At 38.8% G+C, this 19,981-nt stretch overlaps 1 protein-coding gene across 1 annotated transcript in view; it reads right to left on the bottom strand.

The window, feature by feature from the left end:
• Nucleotides 1-282: 282 nt before the first annotated feature.
• RNF17 (ring finger protein 17) overlaps nt 283-19,981 on the bottom strand; it is a 39,998-nt gene continuing 20,299 nt past the window's right edge. Inside the window, exons 19-35 of the mRNA XM_088159282.1 lie at nt 19,243-19,360; nt 17,408-17,629; nt 16,327-16,477; nt 15,184-15,302; nt 14,488-14,578; nt 13,550-13,665; nt 12,928-13,235; nt 11,651-11,814; nt 10,714-10,833; nt 8,216-8,296; nt 7,429-7,554; nt 4,969-5,073; nt 4,254-4,404; nt 3,243-3,378; nt 1,757-1,946; nt 1,296-1,397; nt 283-461 (exon numbers count right to left, since the gene is read on the bottom strand). Of these exons, the coding sequence (XP_088015408.1) occupies nt 1,299-1,397; nt 1,757-1,946; nt 3,243-3,378; nt 4,254-4,404; nt 4,969-5,073; nt 7,429-7,554; nt 8,216-8,296; nt 10,714-10,833; nt 11,651-11,814; nt 12,928-13,235; nt 13,550-13,665; nt 14,488-14,578; nt 15,184-15,302; nt 16,327-16,477; nt 17,408-17,629; nt 19,243-19,360 (2,297 nt within the window). The 3' untranslated portion in view covers nt 283-461; nt 1,296-1,298. The remainder of the gene's footprint in view (nt 462-1,295; nt 1,398-1,756; nt 1,947-3,242; nt 3,379-4,253; nt 4,405-4,968; nt 5,074-7,428; nt 7,555-8,215; nt 8,297-10,713; nt 10,834-11,650; nt 11,815-12,927; nt 13,236-13,549; nt 13,666-14,487; nt 14,579-15,183; nt 15,303-16,326; nt 16,478-17,407; nt 17,630-19,242; nt 19,361-19,981) is intronic.

Here is a 19,981-nt window from a genome sequence, read left to right as displayed (position 1 = left end):
GTGCAAGGCTCTGTGTGTATGAGCACAAACTGAAGCACAGCAGGTTCCCTCTGAACAGCAAGAGGCTGCTTTACTGAGAAAACGACTGGGCCTTGGAACTGGGCGCCTGGAGAGGTTGTGGAGTCTTCAGCACACAACTGGTTTCCTTGATAGCCTAGACAAAGTTCTCCTTGGAGAGACTGGGAGGGGGCTGAGCTTTACAGGTAAAGGATTTAGTACAATAAAGAGGCACTCAAAGAAACCTCACATACCATAGCAGTAAAGGAAAAACAAGCTTTCAGGTGCATGCTGACCAAACTGTTTATTCCCAAACTCTGAAGTGAAAGAGGTGTAACAACACCTGAAAGTGAAAACAGAAACCAGCAACACTGCAAACATGTTTCAAAACAAAGACAGTAACGCAACCCCAACTGTTTGCTCCCTATCTGGTGCTGGGTGAAGATCTCTGTCACCAAACAAACCTGAAACACAAACAAGAGTTATGTCATGATAATAAAACTATCATTTTCTAACAAGATACTAGAACAAGTGTCCCAGCATCAGCTTTTGATCTAATTCTTTACCACTATGCATGAGTTCCATCTATTCCTATGAGAAGAGTATCACAGAATAATACTTAAAGCTCCAAGACCAGAAAAGATTGAGATGTGGATGCATAGTTTTACTATTTCAGTATGAGAAAGTGGTTTCACTATTACAATATTAGAACATATTAAGAACATCATCTGTTCACGTCTGCTAGAAGAGTGCTTATTAAATGAGAAGGAAAAATATGACAGAACAGGTTTGGCCAAGAAATCTGAAAATCTAAGTCTCTGGTATTCTCCGTGGGTAAGACATAGAATAAAGCTCTTCACTAAAAACATTCCATGTTTGTCTAGACATGCAGGCACCAGTATGTTATCATGGATGTTTGCCTGAGCAACCACTGAGAACCACCAGCACCTGGCACAGATTAAAAGCAGAGAATAAAGAAGATTAGTTTTGATTATTTGGGCAAAGTACACTGCCACATCTGCAAGTTGCCTTCTTCAGTTACTGGCAGCAGAAGCTCTGTATGTTACACTACCCTAGGGTTAGTGGGTTTCAGTAATGGTATGTAAAGAAGTTAATTTTTAACAGCTTTTTATTTCATGTTAAATACTTTACTAATAGAATGGATGTGTGGACAGAAGGGCTTTTTTTGAAATAAACTCTAGCTGTCCACATTACTGTCAGTTTATACTTTGCTTAAAACTTCTGAAATCATCCCTCCCCAATGGTGTGGATTTGAAGTTCATGGTAACTGTACTTACAGGTCACTGATCCAACTCTGCAAGACCCATTTCTATCAGCTTCAGATGAACCAGATTTTTGTCATCTCCATACAAAGAAATGGTAACCTCTGGTGAAACAGTCTGAAAGTTTACAGTGTTGACAGTTACAGATTTAAATTTCAAGCTGATACTAAAGATTTTACTGGCTGCACTCACTGTCTAAATGGAACTGTGAATATAAGAAGAGTAGCTCTGTTTTTAAGTAAAGAAAACTGGTTTTAAAACAATAGGAATGCCTAGAAACTTTGTGATTGCAGAATTAAGTGTGGTGCAGATTGCGCCACATTTCAGATTGCAATTTTCTCTTAGCATTCCTTCATGGTAAAAATGGTTTTCAATTTTAAACTATAAGGGTTCACAGTAAAACAAACACTTGGAAATTAGAGTGCTAGTAAGACTTTTAGGCTTGGCAAGAACTAGGAAAAAAAGGCATTTCTTACAAGTATGGAAGCAGAGAGACGCTTTCCTTCAACACAGTCCACCATGGTCCACAATGCTTTCAGGCTCCATTCTGGGGAATAAGGAATTCTTTCCACGTTTTTGTCATCTGAAGCAGGTCTAAATCCAGCCAACAGAACTCGTACTGCTTGAACTGGATACTTCAGCAGATGACAAGGTATGTGACGCAATCTGAAACCAAAATGAGAAGTGTTTGCCCACAGCAATCCACCTGCCAGGAAGGCCATCAGGATGGACAACTGGCTCATACAGCACATCTATGGTGTGGGAACCAGGAGCTCTATGGGAACATGCCAAACTCAGACCCAACAATTCCTCAGGCAGGATTAGGCTCTCTGGAGGACTTGGCACACGAACTATCAGAGACCCCTCCCAGTACCCTGCTTGGGGAGGAGTCTCAAGAGCTGACCACAGATTGGAACACAGAAATCCAGATGGAATCATCACAATGCAACTTCACAAACCTTTGTGGTCCAAGTGCTTCATGCCTGAATGTGCTCCAGACACGCTACTGGAAATAAGTACCTGGGGTTTACATTATCATCTCCCCATTCTTTATCTTTCTATCTCAGAAGCAAAGGAATGGGGAAGCAGAGCAGGAAATGCAACTCTGAAACAGAAGACACTGTCTCCCAAAACCTTAACAGACTGTAAAACATGGAATCTTTTCAAATCCCCATTTTTGCATCATTTTCAGCAAGGAAGTGTACATACCACAATAAGCCTGAGGGCAAGTCATTGTGATTAAGCAGTACATATGTGTGCATATATATACACGCTATATATATAGGTTCTATATATGCACTGTAGTAGTATGTACTATCCATATATATATATATATAAAAATATATGTATGTATGAGAAATTCAGACTGACTTAGGGAGCCCTAGAAGCCTGGGATGTTTGAGACACTCAGGTGACATCTGTGACAGTAGAGGAGCAGTCCAGAGCATCTCAAAACTGCACAGAACAGGGATTTTAAGTTCCATTTTCCACACAGGCAGAGCAGAGGGTGCTCCACTCAGATCCTCCCTTTATCCTTTAGTTTACTCCCCAGCTGTCTTCTGTGTAGACCACAGTCACACAGGATTGGGATTTGTTTGTACACTTAGAGGGCTCAGTCCTTGTTTTGAGTAAGGTTCTCAGGTGCAGAAGCAGATTAACCTGAGCCCACTCACAGGTTAAGTAACTGGAGATAATGGAGAAATCTGATACTATAATAATGGGCTTCTCAGAACAACCTGAAATAGAAGCAGGTGCACAAACCTCACACCCTGCAGACAAATTATTTAACCAGCCAAACCACCTTCTCTCTAACTGAAATCCAATAGTAAATTATGCTAAAAATACATATATGTAGTTATATAAAATTAATAATAAATGTAACATACATATTTTATGATCTAAGTGTATACATACATACACACACACAGCCATTTTACATGCATTTTTTTAAAACTTATTTACCTGCTTGTTGGGGCAACTAAGTAAGTACCATAGTCAACAAACTGAACCAGAATCTGAACAGGGACAAGCTGTGTAACAGAGAGGAGTTTTGCTCTGTACCATAAACCATCCACATATTCTGCAAGGCAAGGCAGTTCTGTAGAAGAAAAAAAACCAAAACCATCACATAATACCCCTCAGTACTCAGTGCAGTACAAACTGACCTGGAAAATCCACTTTACTTGGTGACCAAGATTAAGTCTCCTCTTCCTTATCAAAATTGTACTACAATTTTGTTCCATGAATATCCAATCCAATCAGTACTATGCAATTTAAGTTAAGTTTCTCCACCCCACATGGCAATGGTGAGGAGTAACAGTGAATTGCTTGGTGAAAAGATAGTGATCCAAACAGTTTAATGTTCCAAATTTTCAGCTTGGACTCATCTGCACAATCCAGTTAGTAAATGGATTGATCTCCAAGTGAAAAGACAAGTCTGGAAGACAGGAGGTAGATAATGCCTAAAGCCTCATCCAGAATTTTATGAGTTGGCAGAATCAAGCATGAGCAAGAACTGCATTCTTCACCAGGTTTCAGACAGCCATACTTGTGTTAGTTTACGCCCAACAGCTGTGGACATTGAAGTGGTGCTCCTTAGGGCTCACACAACTTCTAAACCTTTATAACATAATTTTCTGTACATAGCTTTTGAACCTTTAATAATATTTTCACAGTTCAATGACAGGTGCCTTTAGGGAAAAGTTTTATTACTGCCAAATGCAATCTAAAGTCAGCTCTAACAGGCACCAGGAGTCTTGAGTTCTGTCCATCATTTTCCAGTGGAGCAGAATGACACAAAAACCTCAATTTCATTAAGAATGAAAACATATTACAGTGTAACATGTAATTATAGTGTGATGTTAGTCCTTACTCTCCAAAACTTTTATTTAAATATACATAGAAGTAGAAAAGGAAACTCAGGCTTTCTGAATATCCACATGAAACAACAGGGAAAATAAACACACAATGTACCTTTTTTGAAGTTTGTTAGATGAGGAAGAGTCTTTACAATTTTATTGCACCACTTCAGGGCTTTATTAAGGCTCTCCGAGTCACAGCTGGCAGCTCTCTCTGTGGCAGAGGGCTTTGTAAGGTTCCCAGAAGAATCGAGACAAATATAAACCTATTTAAAGAAAAGGCTCCGATGTTACTATTTTTGCAGTTAATTTAGAAACTAGGAATTCCAACCATTATTAAAAGATTACTTTTAATCCAGATCCCATCTGTGAAAGGTTCAGCACCTCCTTGCTCTTCTCTATTTCATCATTCAACATTCTAAGTCCACATAGAAATCTTTTATTCAATCAATTCACATAACATCCTGTCTTTTGCCTGGGAGATTGGGCAGAACTCCAGGAAGTTGTATGGGCTTCCACAGAATTCGCTATTGTTCTGCCACATTAAAATCCAACGACCTATTTTCTTATTAAAAAAAGCTAAGTAGCAGACTGCAGTATTGTAATTCTTTAAATTCAATTTTCTAGAGAAAGGATTCATGTTTCACTGCCCTCACCTATGAGGTTATTTCAACTAAGAGTTCATTCAGAGAGCTGCCCCGCACAACCCCCTGAACCAATAGCTCAGGACCATTTTGCAGCCTGTAATGCTCTGAGATTGCCAGCTGTGATTTCCTTTTCATCAGCCTGCAGGGACTGCAGCATGTGAGATGTTGACCAGACACATTTACCTCCTTAGGGGACACCAAGTGGGTAACTGTGACAGGAAAGGTTTCTCCTGGAACAGGCAGTGGTTGCAGCAGGTATGAAGGCGAAAGGTCTCCTTCAAACGTCCCCTAGACCGAGACAGACTTCAGCTGAGCATCATATTGAATAACAAAATAGCAACTAACTTAGGTATGACTTCTGCTTCAAAGGATTACCTAAGAAGGTGTATAATATAGCAATAAGCAGTGTGTCCTTCATGAAAAAAACTGACCTTGCAATGTACAGATACAGATTTTTCTCAGCAGCATGGTACTGTCCAGTGTATCTTCTTTTAGAACCATGTATTTCACAGTTTGAATTCTACATGTCATTATTGCATTTGGTTTAACACAAAATAAACCCTGCAGCATTGAGTTATACTTTTAGAAGGATATATGACTCACAGCTCAGCTAGATCATAGGTCATGAAGAGAGCTCCTATTCTCTCTTGTACTTAAAACATAATGCACAACTAAATGTACAATTTCTCCAAAATTTTTATGCATTTACTTGATGAAAACTTTTCATTATGCCCCGAAAAAAGAGGAAAGTAGAAGCAACATATGTAACTGGAAAATGAAACAATGAATTATGACCCTTTATTTCCCCTGCAGGACATGACAGAGGATGCAGTACAAAAAACCATTACGTTCCTCAAACTTAACTAGGAAAAAAGAATTTTTTCCATTCAAAGTATGTACTCCTACAAGCAAAGAAAGACTGTCTAACTAAATTATAGATGCACAAACTGAATGCCAGATTTCTGCAAAACTATCAGGAGCACTGTGAGTCAGGAGCCACCTGACTACACATGGACAGACACACCTGGAATGAGAGTCACTGCTGTAAAGCTCAGCAAACTTGGAGGTTCTGATGCATTCTCCAACATCCTACTGCCCTACTAGGAATTCTTTCAGGCTAATGCCTAAGCTAGGATTGTCATATGGTAACAAAGACCAGCTCCTAAGCTCATCAGTGTAGCTCAACACAAGCACATCTCAAAGACAGGGACACACTGCAGCAATGGGTGCAGTGAGCTCTGCACAAGCCACCAATAGCAATTGCAAGGCTCATGAAATAGAATAAAGTCCTCATCAGCTTAACTCACCCCAAATCACAGATTTGAAGCTGGGAATAAAGTTACAAAACTACAGAATAAAATAATATGTAACAGTTACACCTTATGTAAAAAAATGCACTTCAGCTGTGTCGTGAGCTTGGCTGCTGAGTCTCTACAGCTAAAACCAGAGCTGATTATATTTGTGCATGTTCAGAGCTGTTTGCTTCCCACTTCTGCTGTTCCTGAGGTTCAGCTCGAGTTCTGGATGCCTTGCTTCTTTTCTGGTCTACAACTGAACACTTCTGATGCCCGTTTTCTTACAGTTTGTTCTGAGTCACTCATTGTTGGAATGGATCTGCTTTATGCTATTACTCCTTGAGGAAAGCACTTCAGGCTTTCTGAATGCTTCTTGCTTGCAATCTTCTTACACAGCTTTATTTTCGTTTTCCAAATTTAATTTTTGTGTTAAAAGTACAAATCTCATTTCCAGGTCCATATTTAGTTTGCTGAAAGCTGTGTGTCATGCTGACTTCATGAATATGCAACAAGAGACTGATTTACAATTGAGTTTTCCATGGTACTCAGTTCTAATATACACGGAGGGATTTTTCTAACTGCATCATGAGCCCCCTGGCAGACAACTTGAGCCTTGCACCAGCAGTGACAGCAGCAGACTCTGGACTGGAAAATTGTTTTCTGAAGCAAATATTTACATTGGAAAGAAAAGTACACTGGCAGAGCCACACAGAATTAAGAGAAAGATGCAATAACAAAGTCTTAGCAAGTTAAATAAACCTGATCCTTAGATTTCAAGGAACAAAAAAAATTAAAACAAATACAGAGAAATTACTTATGTACAGTTTTGTTGGTGTTAAGACAAGGAAGTTAGGTGAAAACTTAAATCCTCCCCTAAAGAATGTCAGGTAAGTGTCCCAGACTCTTGGAATAAAGAGCCTAGGTAACTCCCCTATAAATCACTGGGTTTATGATGAAATACTTGATTTAATTTACTCTATCCTTGGATATATTTTTCTGAATAATTCATATTTTCAAGCGATAAAAGTATTACCCTATTCCTACTGTTTTAGAGGAACTAAACAAAACTAGCTGGACTTTAAACAGAAGGGAAAAATCTCTTTTCATTACAGAGTCCATGAATAAATTCTTGGAAATTTGCTGTTCCACAGTCTTGTCAGCACATCATAGCTCCCCATATTGTGCTGCAGACCTGTGTGCTCAGTCCTACTGCTGCTTACAGCACAAAAAATAATTTAAAATATTTTAAAAGTAACAAATCTTCTGAGGCCACAACAAGCAACTGAATAATCTTTGCAACGTTAAGAGCAGCAACAGCAAAAGGGACATACACACACACAAGTCTCACCAGCTTTTGTATGTCCTGGCAATCTTCAGCAACACAGTACTTCTGGTAAGCCATGAAGGATGAAAGTGATATTCCCCCAAAATACAGGCTGATGGACAACTTGTCCCATGGGTTATCTGGCAATTCCTATTTACAAAGGACAAAATAGGATTCTAATAGTAATACTGCGACTGAAGTTTTAGAAATGGTGACCAAGAAATTCAAACGTCTCATGTTGATATGCATAACACTCTAAGATACAAGACCAAGATGCCTATTAACATCAGTTATAACACAAATGGGATTATCTCTCTTTCTGATATGGCAGCACCAATTGCTCTTTTAACACTGAAATATTATCCCATGTTTGCTCACTCAAACCCTTCCCCTTCACAATTTATCGTTAAACTGTCTGAAATGGTTTGTTTTCAGACCATAGAGATGATGTGTTTCCCTCTAATTTTAATAAATACATTTAAGCACATCCATACTTAATTATGTCAGAACGTTATCACTTAAAATAGAATTTAGAACAATTTATGCTGCCCATAGGTAAGTTACTCGTCAGAATGACAACTCATCATGAACAGGGTGAAAAAACAGCACTGACTCTAATGGATACATTCAAGGCCTGAAAACTAGAATAAAGGTAAAGTCACAGGAGAAGTAAGTTTAGTTGTGGTTTTTATTTTGTCTAAGAAATACATTTACTGCTATACTCCTTCATGTACCATTCTTAATGCCAGTTAAAAGGAAAAAGACAACAAAAACTTTGCTTCATTCCACATCTATGAATAAATCAGGCTACCTTAACATGAATTTCAACCTCTTCATTTTTGAGAAGTTCTTGAAGGTAATCTACTGCATCCTGCTGCCAAAAATTTCCAATCTATTTGGGGAAAATCAAGAAACCAACACATTAAGATGCCAACCAGTAATATTCTTTCTGTTCTTAGGGTAGATGGAAATACATGATTACCATTAAAAAAAGAAATCTGACTAAAAAACACACATCCTTAGTTTGATTTGTCTATAATCATTTAAATATTATCTGCAATTTGGTGCATTAGAATTTATGTGACAATGCAACCCACAATTTTCAGATCCTGAAATGGCTTAGAACGAGATGCTGCTTGTCAAATCTAACCGACACTATATGTACACAGTAATGTACGTGTACAAAATTATCTGAAGCATAATCCAAAGAACTACGGAATCCAAGATAACACACAACAAAGCACAGAATGCCTTAAGTACTTTTTTTCTCTGCTGTATCTTTGCTTTCCAATCTCTACGCTTACAAGCATGCCTTTCACAGTACGACAGACTGTTTTGTGTTGGAAAGAACTTTAAAGATCGAGTTTCAACCCTCCTGCTGTGAGCAGGGGGCACCTTCCACTAGACCAGGTTGCTCCAAGCCCCCTCCAACCTGGCCTCGAACACTTCAAAGGTGGGGCATCAACAACATCCCTGTGCAGCCTGTTCCCATGTCTCACTACCCTTGTACTGAATATCTTCTTCCTATTATCAAATCCAAACCTGCCCTCTGTCAGTCTCATGATATTTCCCCTTGTCCTATCACTCCATGACCTTCTAAGGAGTCCTGTAAGGGTAATAACCCTCCCCAGCTCTCTTGTAGCCCCCTTTAGGTACTGGAAAGTGCTGAAGGTCTCCCTGGAGCCTTCTCCAGGATGAAGAGCCCCAACTCTCTCAGCCTGTTGTCACATGAGAGGTGCTCCAGCCCTCTGATCTTCATCACCCTTCCCTGGACTTGCTCTCACAGGTGCTGCTCTTCAGCTGCTCTCCTGCTGACCTGAGATCCCTCTCCAGGCTTGGCAGGCCTATGGACCAAAGATTCTTCTCCTCTTCTCTGAGACGGGCCCCACAAGGCCCCACGAGACCAGGAGCCTCAAAATGAGTGCCATCATCCAAGCAGCCTGACCATGGCTGTGGCTACAGTCCTGTAGTGATTTCTCACCTCACCAGACTGGACCGAGCCTTTTAACTCCCTTCCCTCTGACAGACAGGACTGATGAAAGAACTACTGGCTGCCCACAGATCCTTACAAACACTCTTGGGATCTGCAACCTCTGCAAATACAGCCAGGAGCAGTTTGAGGTGTATCACTGGTGCTGAGAGGAGCAGACAACTCAGGGCAGTGGGTAACAGTGGGTGGACTGTACAAGGCCTGGCAGCCTCTCAGTGATGTCCCCGACACAAAAAAGCAGGAGCACCATCCCTCTAGTGTCGGGTCAGCACATGGGTTCCTCTGCACCTCTCAGAAGGAAGCACCCCCTCCAATCTCCCACTGCCTTTTGTTAGCTGCACTGGGGGTTCCACAGGGAGCAGATGGCGCTGCCCTCCTCAGCCCTGGCCTTTCTCCTGATGTGAGACAGAGCCTCTGTCCTCAGCAGCCCACAGAGTGACAAAGCAGTGCTGCAAGTGCACCTCACAGTCTGGGAAAAATCTCTTCTTGCAGGTCCCTGCCATTTCAAGCTCCCATTCTGCATTATTGCCCCTTCTATCTTCTACACGTGCTCCTGGGAGAGTTTCTGGCCGTTTGGCTGTGGGTCCACTGCAAACTACACTTTGAATCAGCTATCCAACTCCTCCTCAGCCTCCCTGATGCTACACAGCCCTCTCACCACCTGCTGCAGGAGGTTTCCTACCTGGGCATGCTACCTTTCGCTGGCAGGTCTGCTGCCTGTCCCTGCCCCACCACCCCTGCTGCAGCTGCAGCCTTCCTTACTCCACCAGTTTAACTGTTCCCAGCAATACAAGTAAGCTGGTAATTACAGTAATTCACTTTTAGTAAGTGCACCAGAGTAAGCAAGGTGTGATGGTATGTGAAGATGTTATTTACATACCAATTACTGACAAAAACCCCTAAACCTGTATTAGTTTAGACTGTTTCCTACACAGCCAAGTTCAGAATGTTAGAAGAAGAGTTTAGCAGGACTTGAAAATTTCAGATTGTCCTGTCATTCTGCATTAAGAAACCCAGGATTTACTTTTTGTTGCTGCTATTGCAAAATGAATTATCATTTCAGAGTATCCCCCTGACAGGCCTGCAGTGTCCCGTCTCACAAAGATTTGACTCCACTGACAGCTACCTTTCAAGCAGGGTCCCCTCATAAAGCAAATCTGTTGGGTCCCGATAAGGACTTGCAGAAACAATCCTCATCATCTCTTCTCTGAATCCTTGCAGACAAGAGAAGATACCAGCAAGTACTCTCAACTTTTCTCACTAAGCAGGGTACGGATCTGAGTAAGCAGCTACTCACACACAGATGTGCCATGACTCACCGGCAGCGTCTTGTAGAGCTGACACGGGATGCAGAACGGAGGAATGCGAGTGTAAAATGTAGTTGGATACAGGTGACACTGAGGAATGCTCTCTATGTAACCGTGATCTATGTACTGTACCTAGAGGAAATGCAAAGCTTTCCTGAAATAATTCCTGGTTCCTACATTAAGTTTAGTAAGGGAATGCATTCATTTACAGCATTACTTCTACGGAGGAAAAAAAATAATGCATTGATGGTAAGTAAGTGATGTGACAAAGTGGAAAAGCAAGAAAGGATTAAAAAAAGTGGTACGGCAGATTAGAAATTCAGACTATAAACTTCCCTTGCAAGAATTCCTACCTTTTATAGAATAACCAACATCAATTTAAAACTGAAAGGAAAAAAAATTGTGAACTAGGATAGATTTTGCAAATCTGCATTCAAAAATCATGAGCAGACTCAAGAGCTTAGGTAAGACTAACTGCTAATGAGAAGAAGCTCTATACCTGTGCAGCAGAAAGAATTTGAAACAGACAGCCAATACTTTTTGGGTGAGGATAGGGCAGGTGTGGGATTCTAAACTTAATTGTTTTCAAAGCATTCTACATATGCTAAGAACAGTAAAATTAAAAAAAAACTTAAAAGGGATTACTTACAGGAGATCAAGAGCAGCTTTTTACTTAAGAAAATTTATCATTACTAGGGAAACTACAGGAAAAATTATGACAACTGAAGTAGGTAGACAGATTTGATATTTAAAATAAATGTAAAAACAAGGACTGTAATCAACATTTTCAAGCAGAATTAACATCTGCATAAGGTCATCACATCAGCTCAATGAAAAAATGTGAAATCCATTTTTTTATTTTAGAGGATTGGAGTATATGCCTTTTTGAAACACACATATGCAGATACACATACACCTTCCCCCTCTCCCCCCATACAATCCACCTTACCTGGAGAGTACTGCCACTGACTTCTACAATTTTAGCTCGATACCACAAAGTATCTGATCCTCTTACAACACAGGCTTCTCCCTTCTTCCAGCAGTAGGGTATCAGGAGACCAAGGCCTTTGAAGGTATTTTGTATTTCAACCATCAATTTGTTTAGTGCAGTTTCTTGGGAGAGGGGGTGAAATAAAAAAAAAAAATTAAAAATAGTCCCTGACATCCATGCAAAATATTTCCATCACCAAACCCCATCAGATTCAGACAAAGACATGTATAAAGATAAAACACACGTGGAGCTCCAAAATATATTTTCCAACACTGATACAATATGTATGTTCAATATCTAGTATATGCACAAGAGTTAGTACTGAAACAGTACACTGCATTTCCAATTCTGAAGCCATTAGTAATTCTGAATTCTAATCTCAGAAGAACTTATAGAAGAGTCTATAAATTTTGTAACTGACACCTAGGCAGCACTAATATCAGAGCCAAACAAAGCATGAACAAGACAACTCCCAGACCACTGTTTCGGTGGTAGGACACCATGAAGCAACACAGAAGAGGTGTCCAGAACCTCTTCTGCCATGGGCACAGCCTACAGCAAGAACTGCAGGAAGAAAACACCGTCTTGTGCAAGTGGGGTTACTGTACTTTGAATTTCAAAGTTTTATGAATAGTTACATAATCTAGTAGTTAAATGTACTTGTGAAGCCAAAGAAGAGAGAATTAATGTTCTCGTATGTAAGTATTTCTCTGAAGCACAATAAACCAACATGGAACTGAGGAGTGACTAACATGGAACTGAGGAGTGACACTGCATCTGTCCGAAGAAAATGAACCAATGCAAATAAAGAGCCTGAAGAAACTGTGTACTGAGCTTAAACTGAAGGAAAAAAAATACAGCAGTATCTGAGAACAAAGCTAACTTCCAAGAATCTTTATGACTGTATCTTCATCGCTTTGAAGTAAACTACTACATTTACTTATCAGTCAACAATACAAAAGAAAGCACTTGCTGCGTTACCCATTACAGCCTAGAGAAGAAAAGCAAGTAACCTGCCCATCCAAGGGCTTTGGGTTTTTGGATTTCTTGGGAGGGTGGAAGGCAGAAAAGCTGATTTAAGGACAGAGAATCCTTAGCCTGCACACCAAAGGACATCACCTCGCAAGAGGAATCTTTCAGAACACTGAACACGTACCAGATAGGTGTTCTAGTACACATTCTGATACCCAAGAGCACTCAGATGCATAAATGTATTTTTTTCTATGTAAACTCACCAAATAATTTCGGTATTATATAAATAGTTCCATCACCTCCAATACAACTCACTACAGCCTGGAAAATTTTTGCTTCAGGAACAATGGGAGATTTATATACTTCATCCATTCCTGAATGAGGCAGTAGCTCGTGTGTTTTGAGTGATTTTTGTTCACTCTCTGAAATAGTGGTATTTTCCTCTGGAACTGTCCCGTTTCTTGCACATGCAATTTTGGAAGTACAACCATCCAGCTGTGTGTTCTCCTGCTCGAAATGTACTTCAGGATGTTCTTTGGAAACTAAACAAGCCCCATCAGCTTTACCAGTTCTAGAAGATTCAATCAAATACCAGCACATTAACCGACAAAGAACTTGAGAAGTGCAAAACTACAAAATAATACAAGTAAGAAAACCAAACACACAGAGTGGCAAAGGTATCTCAAAATACTGTCAAGCATCTCATCTACAAACTTAGAGAATTGAAATGTGCTATGGATACAATAAATAACATTATTTACAAGCAAGTCCACTGAAGATGGAATTCTGTTGATAGAACATAATCCAAATTTTTTAATTTACTTATTAGTCTAGTCAAATATGAACATCAGAGTTTGAGAGAATATAAAAGAAAATTAATCAAACCTTCTGTTTCTAAGAGCCAAACCCTGTTCAATAAGGTATTCAGAAGTATCAGTCATTTTTCCTGTTTCATCTTTGCAAAGAATTTTCACAGGCAAAGCACAGCCTGCATCATTTTCCTGGAAAAAATGGGAGAGCTGGACAACATATTACAAATATGCATTTCCTCTAAACTACAGGCATATTTTAAATTTTATTGGTACTGAATGTCAATCAGACATCTTTAAACAACTGATGCCCACATGAGAAGACACAAATTTATTTAATCCATATGACAGTTCCAACCATTTTACTACCTGTTCTACACATGACATTAAAAAAGCTGTAGAACAAAAACATGCTTTTTCCCTCAGCCTTTTTAATAGAATCAAGTATCAAATATTTGTTTTGCAGCAGATTTAAACTTATGCATAAATAACTTCACTCATCATGGCTTTTATTTCCACACATGCTGTAAAATACCACTGGCAGCTGGCAACAGACCCTGAACAAATCAAACCTTTCTAATAATCCTGTTTCTTTTTTCCTGGAAGAGATCAATTACTAATGATATTCATACAGAACTGGATTAATTCTTTCAGTCTTTGAGGCTTGAAAACTAATATAGTAGCTTCTGAAATCATTCTCATCAAGAACCTAAGCAACTTGCTTATCTGTCCATAAAGGCTGTCAGCATCTGGTGATCCCAAAGATAACACCTACTATTCTTCACTATCCAAATATAGCAAAGATAAAGTTCTCTCCACACTGGGTAGTCAACTGCTCTAATGCTCTAGTGAATAAAAAAAGTAAAGCAGAAAGAAAAAGTACCTTTTTCCCCAGAGCAAACAGCTATACAATCAAGCTCTACTCTCAACTGTTTGAAAGGTAAAATATTCAGAAAAAAATCCGAGGTTAGCCTGACAGAAATTTTATAAATGCCACTGGTTTTGATTACAGACCTGTATGACTATTTTCACTTGTGCTCCAGTTAGGTAATAGGATAAGCATTCACACACTGTTGCTGTCCACTGTGTGCTTCCACCTGTGGGTCTAACATAGAACAAATGATAATCTCCAGGTACAAAAGAAGTTGGCATCTCATAAGTATAACCACCAACTCTTCCCTCTACTAAAAACTGGGCTTTTTCTTTTTAACTGCCAAAACCGTTATAGAAAAAAAAAGAAATCTCTACTACAGTCAAAACTAACATGAAATCATTATTAATTTCTGGATCTCTACAACTGGAAAAATTAAAAAATACAAGCCCAGAATTTCAAAATGAGGAGTATCATGAGTTCTACAAGTTATGACACCTGTCATAACCATCTAGGAAAGAGACCTTCTGTACAGTTTCATGCAATCCAATTCATCTCAAATTCTGCGCCAGGGAAAAAATATTCAATGAAATAAATCTGTTCACTATTTTGTAACTCAACCTATAAATATTATTTATTTTGACAGCACAGTTTCTGCTTTACTACTATACAGTATAACCCTTAGAAAAAACTCCAAACCTTTATTAAATAAATCACAGTCATCATTCCATTTCTTTACTCAAAAAGCAAGTCACATCCGAATCTTAGATAATCATTGCTAACAAAGATATGTAATTTCTAGTTTCTAATGCTGCCACTCAGTAAAAAGGAAAGGCTACCTTATTTCTGTCAGTGAACATTCTATTGCTAACGCCTTAATGGTCTTCATGCTTTCCTCAAGTTTTCTAAGACAGCTGACCTCCACTGTTTCTTCAGCTCCAGAATCATAAAGTAGTACCTGTTACAGGCAAGAAACAACAGAAAAAAAACCACCCTCTCTTACTGTTATCTGTAAGAAATGATAATTCAAATCATCCCTGAGGAGGTTAAAAAAATTTCAAACATTAACGAGATTTAACAAATGCCTTTTGCACTAGAATACTTAATCACAACTCAAGCAACTACCACAGCATAGGAAAGGGACAACCACACAAGTGTGTTCAAAGGGGGTTAAAATAACTTTACAGAGTTTTTGCTAAACCAAGAAACACCAAAACTGCTTTCCTTCACCCCTTGCTTTTTATTCCGATGGGGTTAAATGGCTGTTTGAAGGCTCTTAGGCTCAGAAAACAGATAATGCAAACCTGAAGTACACAAAATCCCATTTCTGCTTCCAACTAAAAAGACCCCTGGGCACAACCTGATGATGGTGGAAAAAAAATCAGCAGCAATCCAGTCCTGGATTATCTGCACGATCAAAAAACCATTCTTACTTTGGAGACACATAAGTATCTAGTCACAAAATGCTTTTTCTGGGGTTCATTATTTTCAAATTGGTACAACAAAACTCATGTTTCAAGCAGCTCTGTGTGAGCTTAGTGTGGAAAATGCTACAGCTACCCAGCACAGTGCATCACCACCAGCTTGGGGTTCTTGCAACTGCATGTGTTCCTGTGGTGCTGCACTTGGTTCAGCTGACTCCATCTTTTAACAAGGATCATTGAGTTTGAATTACTGTGAGCCTCAGTTTCACACACACCTTCTGGAATCTGAAATGAATTGTTAGACTATAGCTTGGGAACCTCTACTATGTTCCAAAGGGCAGTGTAAATAAAGAGTCAACCTTGTAAGCCTTCCTCAACTACCAGATTTCCTGATAAAGGCCCCTGAGCTTTGACAAGACAGTCAACTGATTTGCAGCAATGTACAGCATGACAAACTCTCAACAAAAGCAAGACTGTAAGAAAATATTAACACAGAAGAAAGAACAGTTTCAAGGTTGGAAACAGAAGTATGAACCCTGTTATGATTAAGAGCTTTACCTCTGCACTTGTTTTAGACACAACCCTGCTTATCTGACCTCTCTGCCACTGTCCCACATCCTGTAGGTAAACAGCACAGTGCATTTCACTCTCCCACTTCACAGACTGTGGCTGGGATTCTTTGTAGAAGGAAGCCATCTCCTCCTGTAAACTAACATTCAAAACCCACTATTTTAGTGATAAAATTTCATGCAGTAAATAAAGGGCTTATTCAGTCATTTTTTAACTAGCATACAATGAAGTTTTACTGTTTTAACAGATGCACAGTATTGCAGCTTTTCTTCATGACATGTTAGAAACAAATGAAATGAGAGTTACAAAACACATGCATCCTGATTACAAGTCTATCATGTTAACTTAGACACTGGAATTCATCTGAGCAATCCTGAGTACTTGTATGGCACTATATGAAAACTACACTGTTTTGACAGCTTGAGAGTGTGGTACTCAATGTCATGACTACATAAACGGAACTCTAGGTAGTTACAGCCAAGAAGATGAAAAGATAAACAGATAAATAAGTAACTTGCACTAAACCATGACACACTCTTTTAACTATCTTCAAACAGTAGGCATGACTGCCTAAATATCTACCAAAAGCAGACTGATATACACTATATATAGAAATTGTCTTAAAACTTCCTAACAGGGTACTGGAAACATTTTGGGGAAAAAAAAAAAAAACCCACAAAAACCCTGGTACTAGTACTAATAGTAAGTTCTAAGACTTAGGATATAGGTTTTATTTAAACAGATTTTTAACGAGGGAATGGTAAGAAAGAACAGGAAGATTTAATCTTTTTGGACAGTGTTCCATTCTTCAGGCCCCAATACTTACTGCAATAAAACTGATTTGAAATATGAGTGAGATCATATATTTAATTTGGAATCAGAACTATTTAATAAGCCACAATATAGTGCCAACCTCTCTTCTGCTCCTATACGTTCCTCAAAGGTAAGTCAGCAGCCCTCAAGAAATAAAAGTGCCAAATGCAACTCTTAGCAGAGTTTGTTTGTTAACTATTCACCACTTTGTAATAAGAACACTTTAACTGAAGGAAAGTTCTTTGAATTTTAGTACCTTTCCAGTATTCTCTCTGATGACAGCAATTGTACAAAAATTTTACTAGGGGACACAACATGACTAATTCTCCCATGTAACTCCTTGTTACATAGTGATCTGAAATCTCCTTCATTCACAGGTTCCATGTCAATAGGAATTAAAGCTTCTGAGGTTTTGGAAACTTCTTCTAGAGGATCATCCCATATTTCATTGGGCCTTACTTCAGTTCTTTCAGTGTACCTGCAAAGAGCACTAAATTAGAATAGAACGTTTAAATACATTTTAAACCAAGTGATAAAGTCCCAATAACAAAACGACAGGAATTACTGAACATGGAAGAAAATGGGTTGTAGCTTTGACAAAAACATTTATAGACGCTACTTCTGAAACACTAATGGCAGTATCATTTTTATTCTCCTTCAGAAGGTACCCTTGCACATTCAGGGAACAGAAGAGCTTGCATAGGGGACACCAAGATCATAAGAACAGAAGATGTGGAGTGGGTCTCTTGCCCACAGAATAAGGGACATAGGTCTGTAGACGGTCCATTCTAAAGCACAGGAAGAAAAGAAGGAAGGAGCAGCATGGATAACCTGCTGTGTCCTGACCCCCACTCCCTGCACTACTCACTGCCTCCTTGAATGGACTTTGTGTAACTCATGTGCAGGAGAGGAAAGAGTTGCTTGTAATAAACTTGACCCTGGGAAGCACCAGGCAGGTGATATAAACGTTTGTCCTCTGTGCACCAATGCCCAAATTAGTAACTAAATATTTATGCTAATTAGTAATAATTAAAGTCAAGTCTGTTTTGCCTGCAACAGTACTTAGTGATTTCTCTGTCTTTATTTTGACCCCTGAGTTTTCTTGCTCAAGTTTCTTTTATTTTCTCCCCAGTCCAACTAAAGAAGGGGGAGTGAGCAAGCGATCATAAAATCCACATTATTCAAGGGATCACTGTTACACAGCAACTTATGCTAAACGAATATACCCCCTTGTCTGAAAGCTGGAAGCAGGCATCTAAGTACAGATGGGATACAACAAAATACCTTAATCACAGAGAAAAAGTAACTCAGCTGTTCAGGCTGCATAATTTACAAAAATCGTAGTAAAAATTGTGACTGCAACAATATTAGAGTGTTACTACGATTTAGTTACATTTCTGAGCTAAGACAGAAAATCCACTTATACGCTTCCTCCTAAAAAACGCAAATTCAGGAATTTCCTTTTGGAATGAAAACTTCCCATTAAATTATATATTTCCACCAGTATTCAAAAATTATTAATAAAAGAGTAACTACAGATTTTCATTAATACAGCCCACAGATTATCTTGGTAAAAAGCCAGCAAATTAAATGCAACAGTGTTATACCCTCATCAGCCTCATTTCCCCCACCACACCTCCCATGTCTGCTGTCCTCCCAACTCTTCTGCTGCTGCCATAGCTGGACACCCAAGTGCTTCCTAGTAGCACAGATCTCCCAGAGAGATGACTCGCCTTAGGTGCAGGTTTAACACACAAATTCTTTGTCTTACTACATGGGGACGGGAACCTTAACAGTAAACACACTGAGAAAATTTGGTACTTAGAGACACTAAAAGCATAATGCAAACATTTGATCTCCAATTTTTTCAAAGGTACAACTTTAATACATGAGTCTAGATTTAACTGTGAATTCAACTATCAAACTGCAGTTACACTATAAATTACACCAGCTAATGAATGTCATTTGAAAATTAATTTATCACAGATGTGGTAATTTCCAGTCACTGGAGGCGACACACCAATACCAGCAGTTTCAATACACAAATTCTGTATTTCCAAATACTTTAAAAGTTATTCACTGTGTATTTACCCAGGTATGTAGGATGCTAAATCCTCCTCAACAAGCTGGCAGTTAATACTAAGTTTTCTCCCATTATCAGCAGACGCATTGAAGAGTTCAATAGATAAGACGTTATTATCTAAAATTTCTGTGAATTAATAATATCAACATAATTAGTGACAATCAATGACAGTATGAAGACTATGGTTTTAGAGGAATGACAAATAATACTAAAAGACATAATTCTCCAAAATTACATTTGAGGTACAAAATAAATGATTCTGAATGTCAACAATAGGAGACAGTTAACTTTGCATACATCTATAAAATTAACTTAAATACACTAATAATCACAATGCTTTTGTACAAGAACTCCAACTGTTACACATAATTCCATTTATTAAATGGGTTCCAAATCATCATTCCTCAAGGGCTGAAAAGTAAGTAGGTACATATGAACAATATATGGTATTGAGAAAAATCCTAATAAGGCATATATGTGTTATCTGAAATTATTTTTCTTTTTTGGCAAGAGTTTAAAACAGCAGCAATCACACTCCCAGCTACCAATAGTCAGGGAACATCAAGGATAGCTAGTACTTTTGGAAACAAGCCCACCTGAATAACCAGAATACTTACAGACTACACCAGTGTTACATGATGTAAGACAAAACATGAACAGAGCTTTTGCTGCAAGTTTTATCTGTTATGCCTCCTCTAATCAGAGGATAGCATTTAGACATTCTCACTTCAGGCTATCTCTAGCAGG

This window comes from Sturnus vulgaris, chromosome 2, assembly GCF_052056855.1.
Source record: "Sturnus vulgaris isolate bStuVul1 chromosome 2, bStuVul1.hap1, whole genome shotgun sequence".
In the NCBI taxonomy this organism is placed as follows: Eukaryota; Metazoa; Chordata; class Aves; order Passeriformes; family Sturnidae; genus Sturnus; species Sturnus vulgaris.
This window is presented reverse-complemented; position numbering and strand designations above follow the sequence as displayed.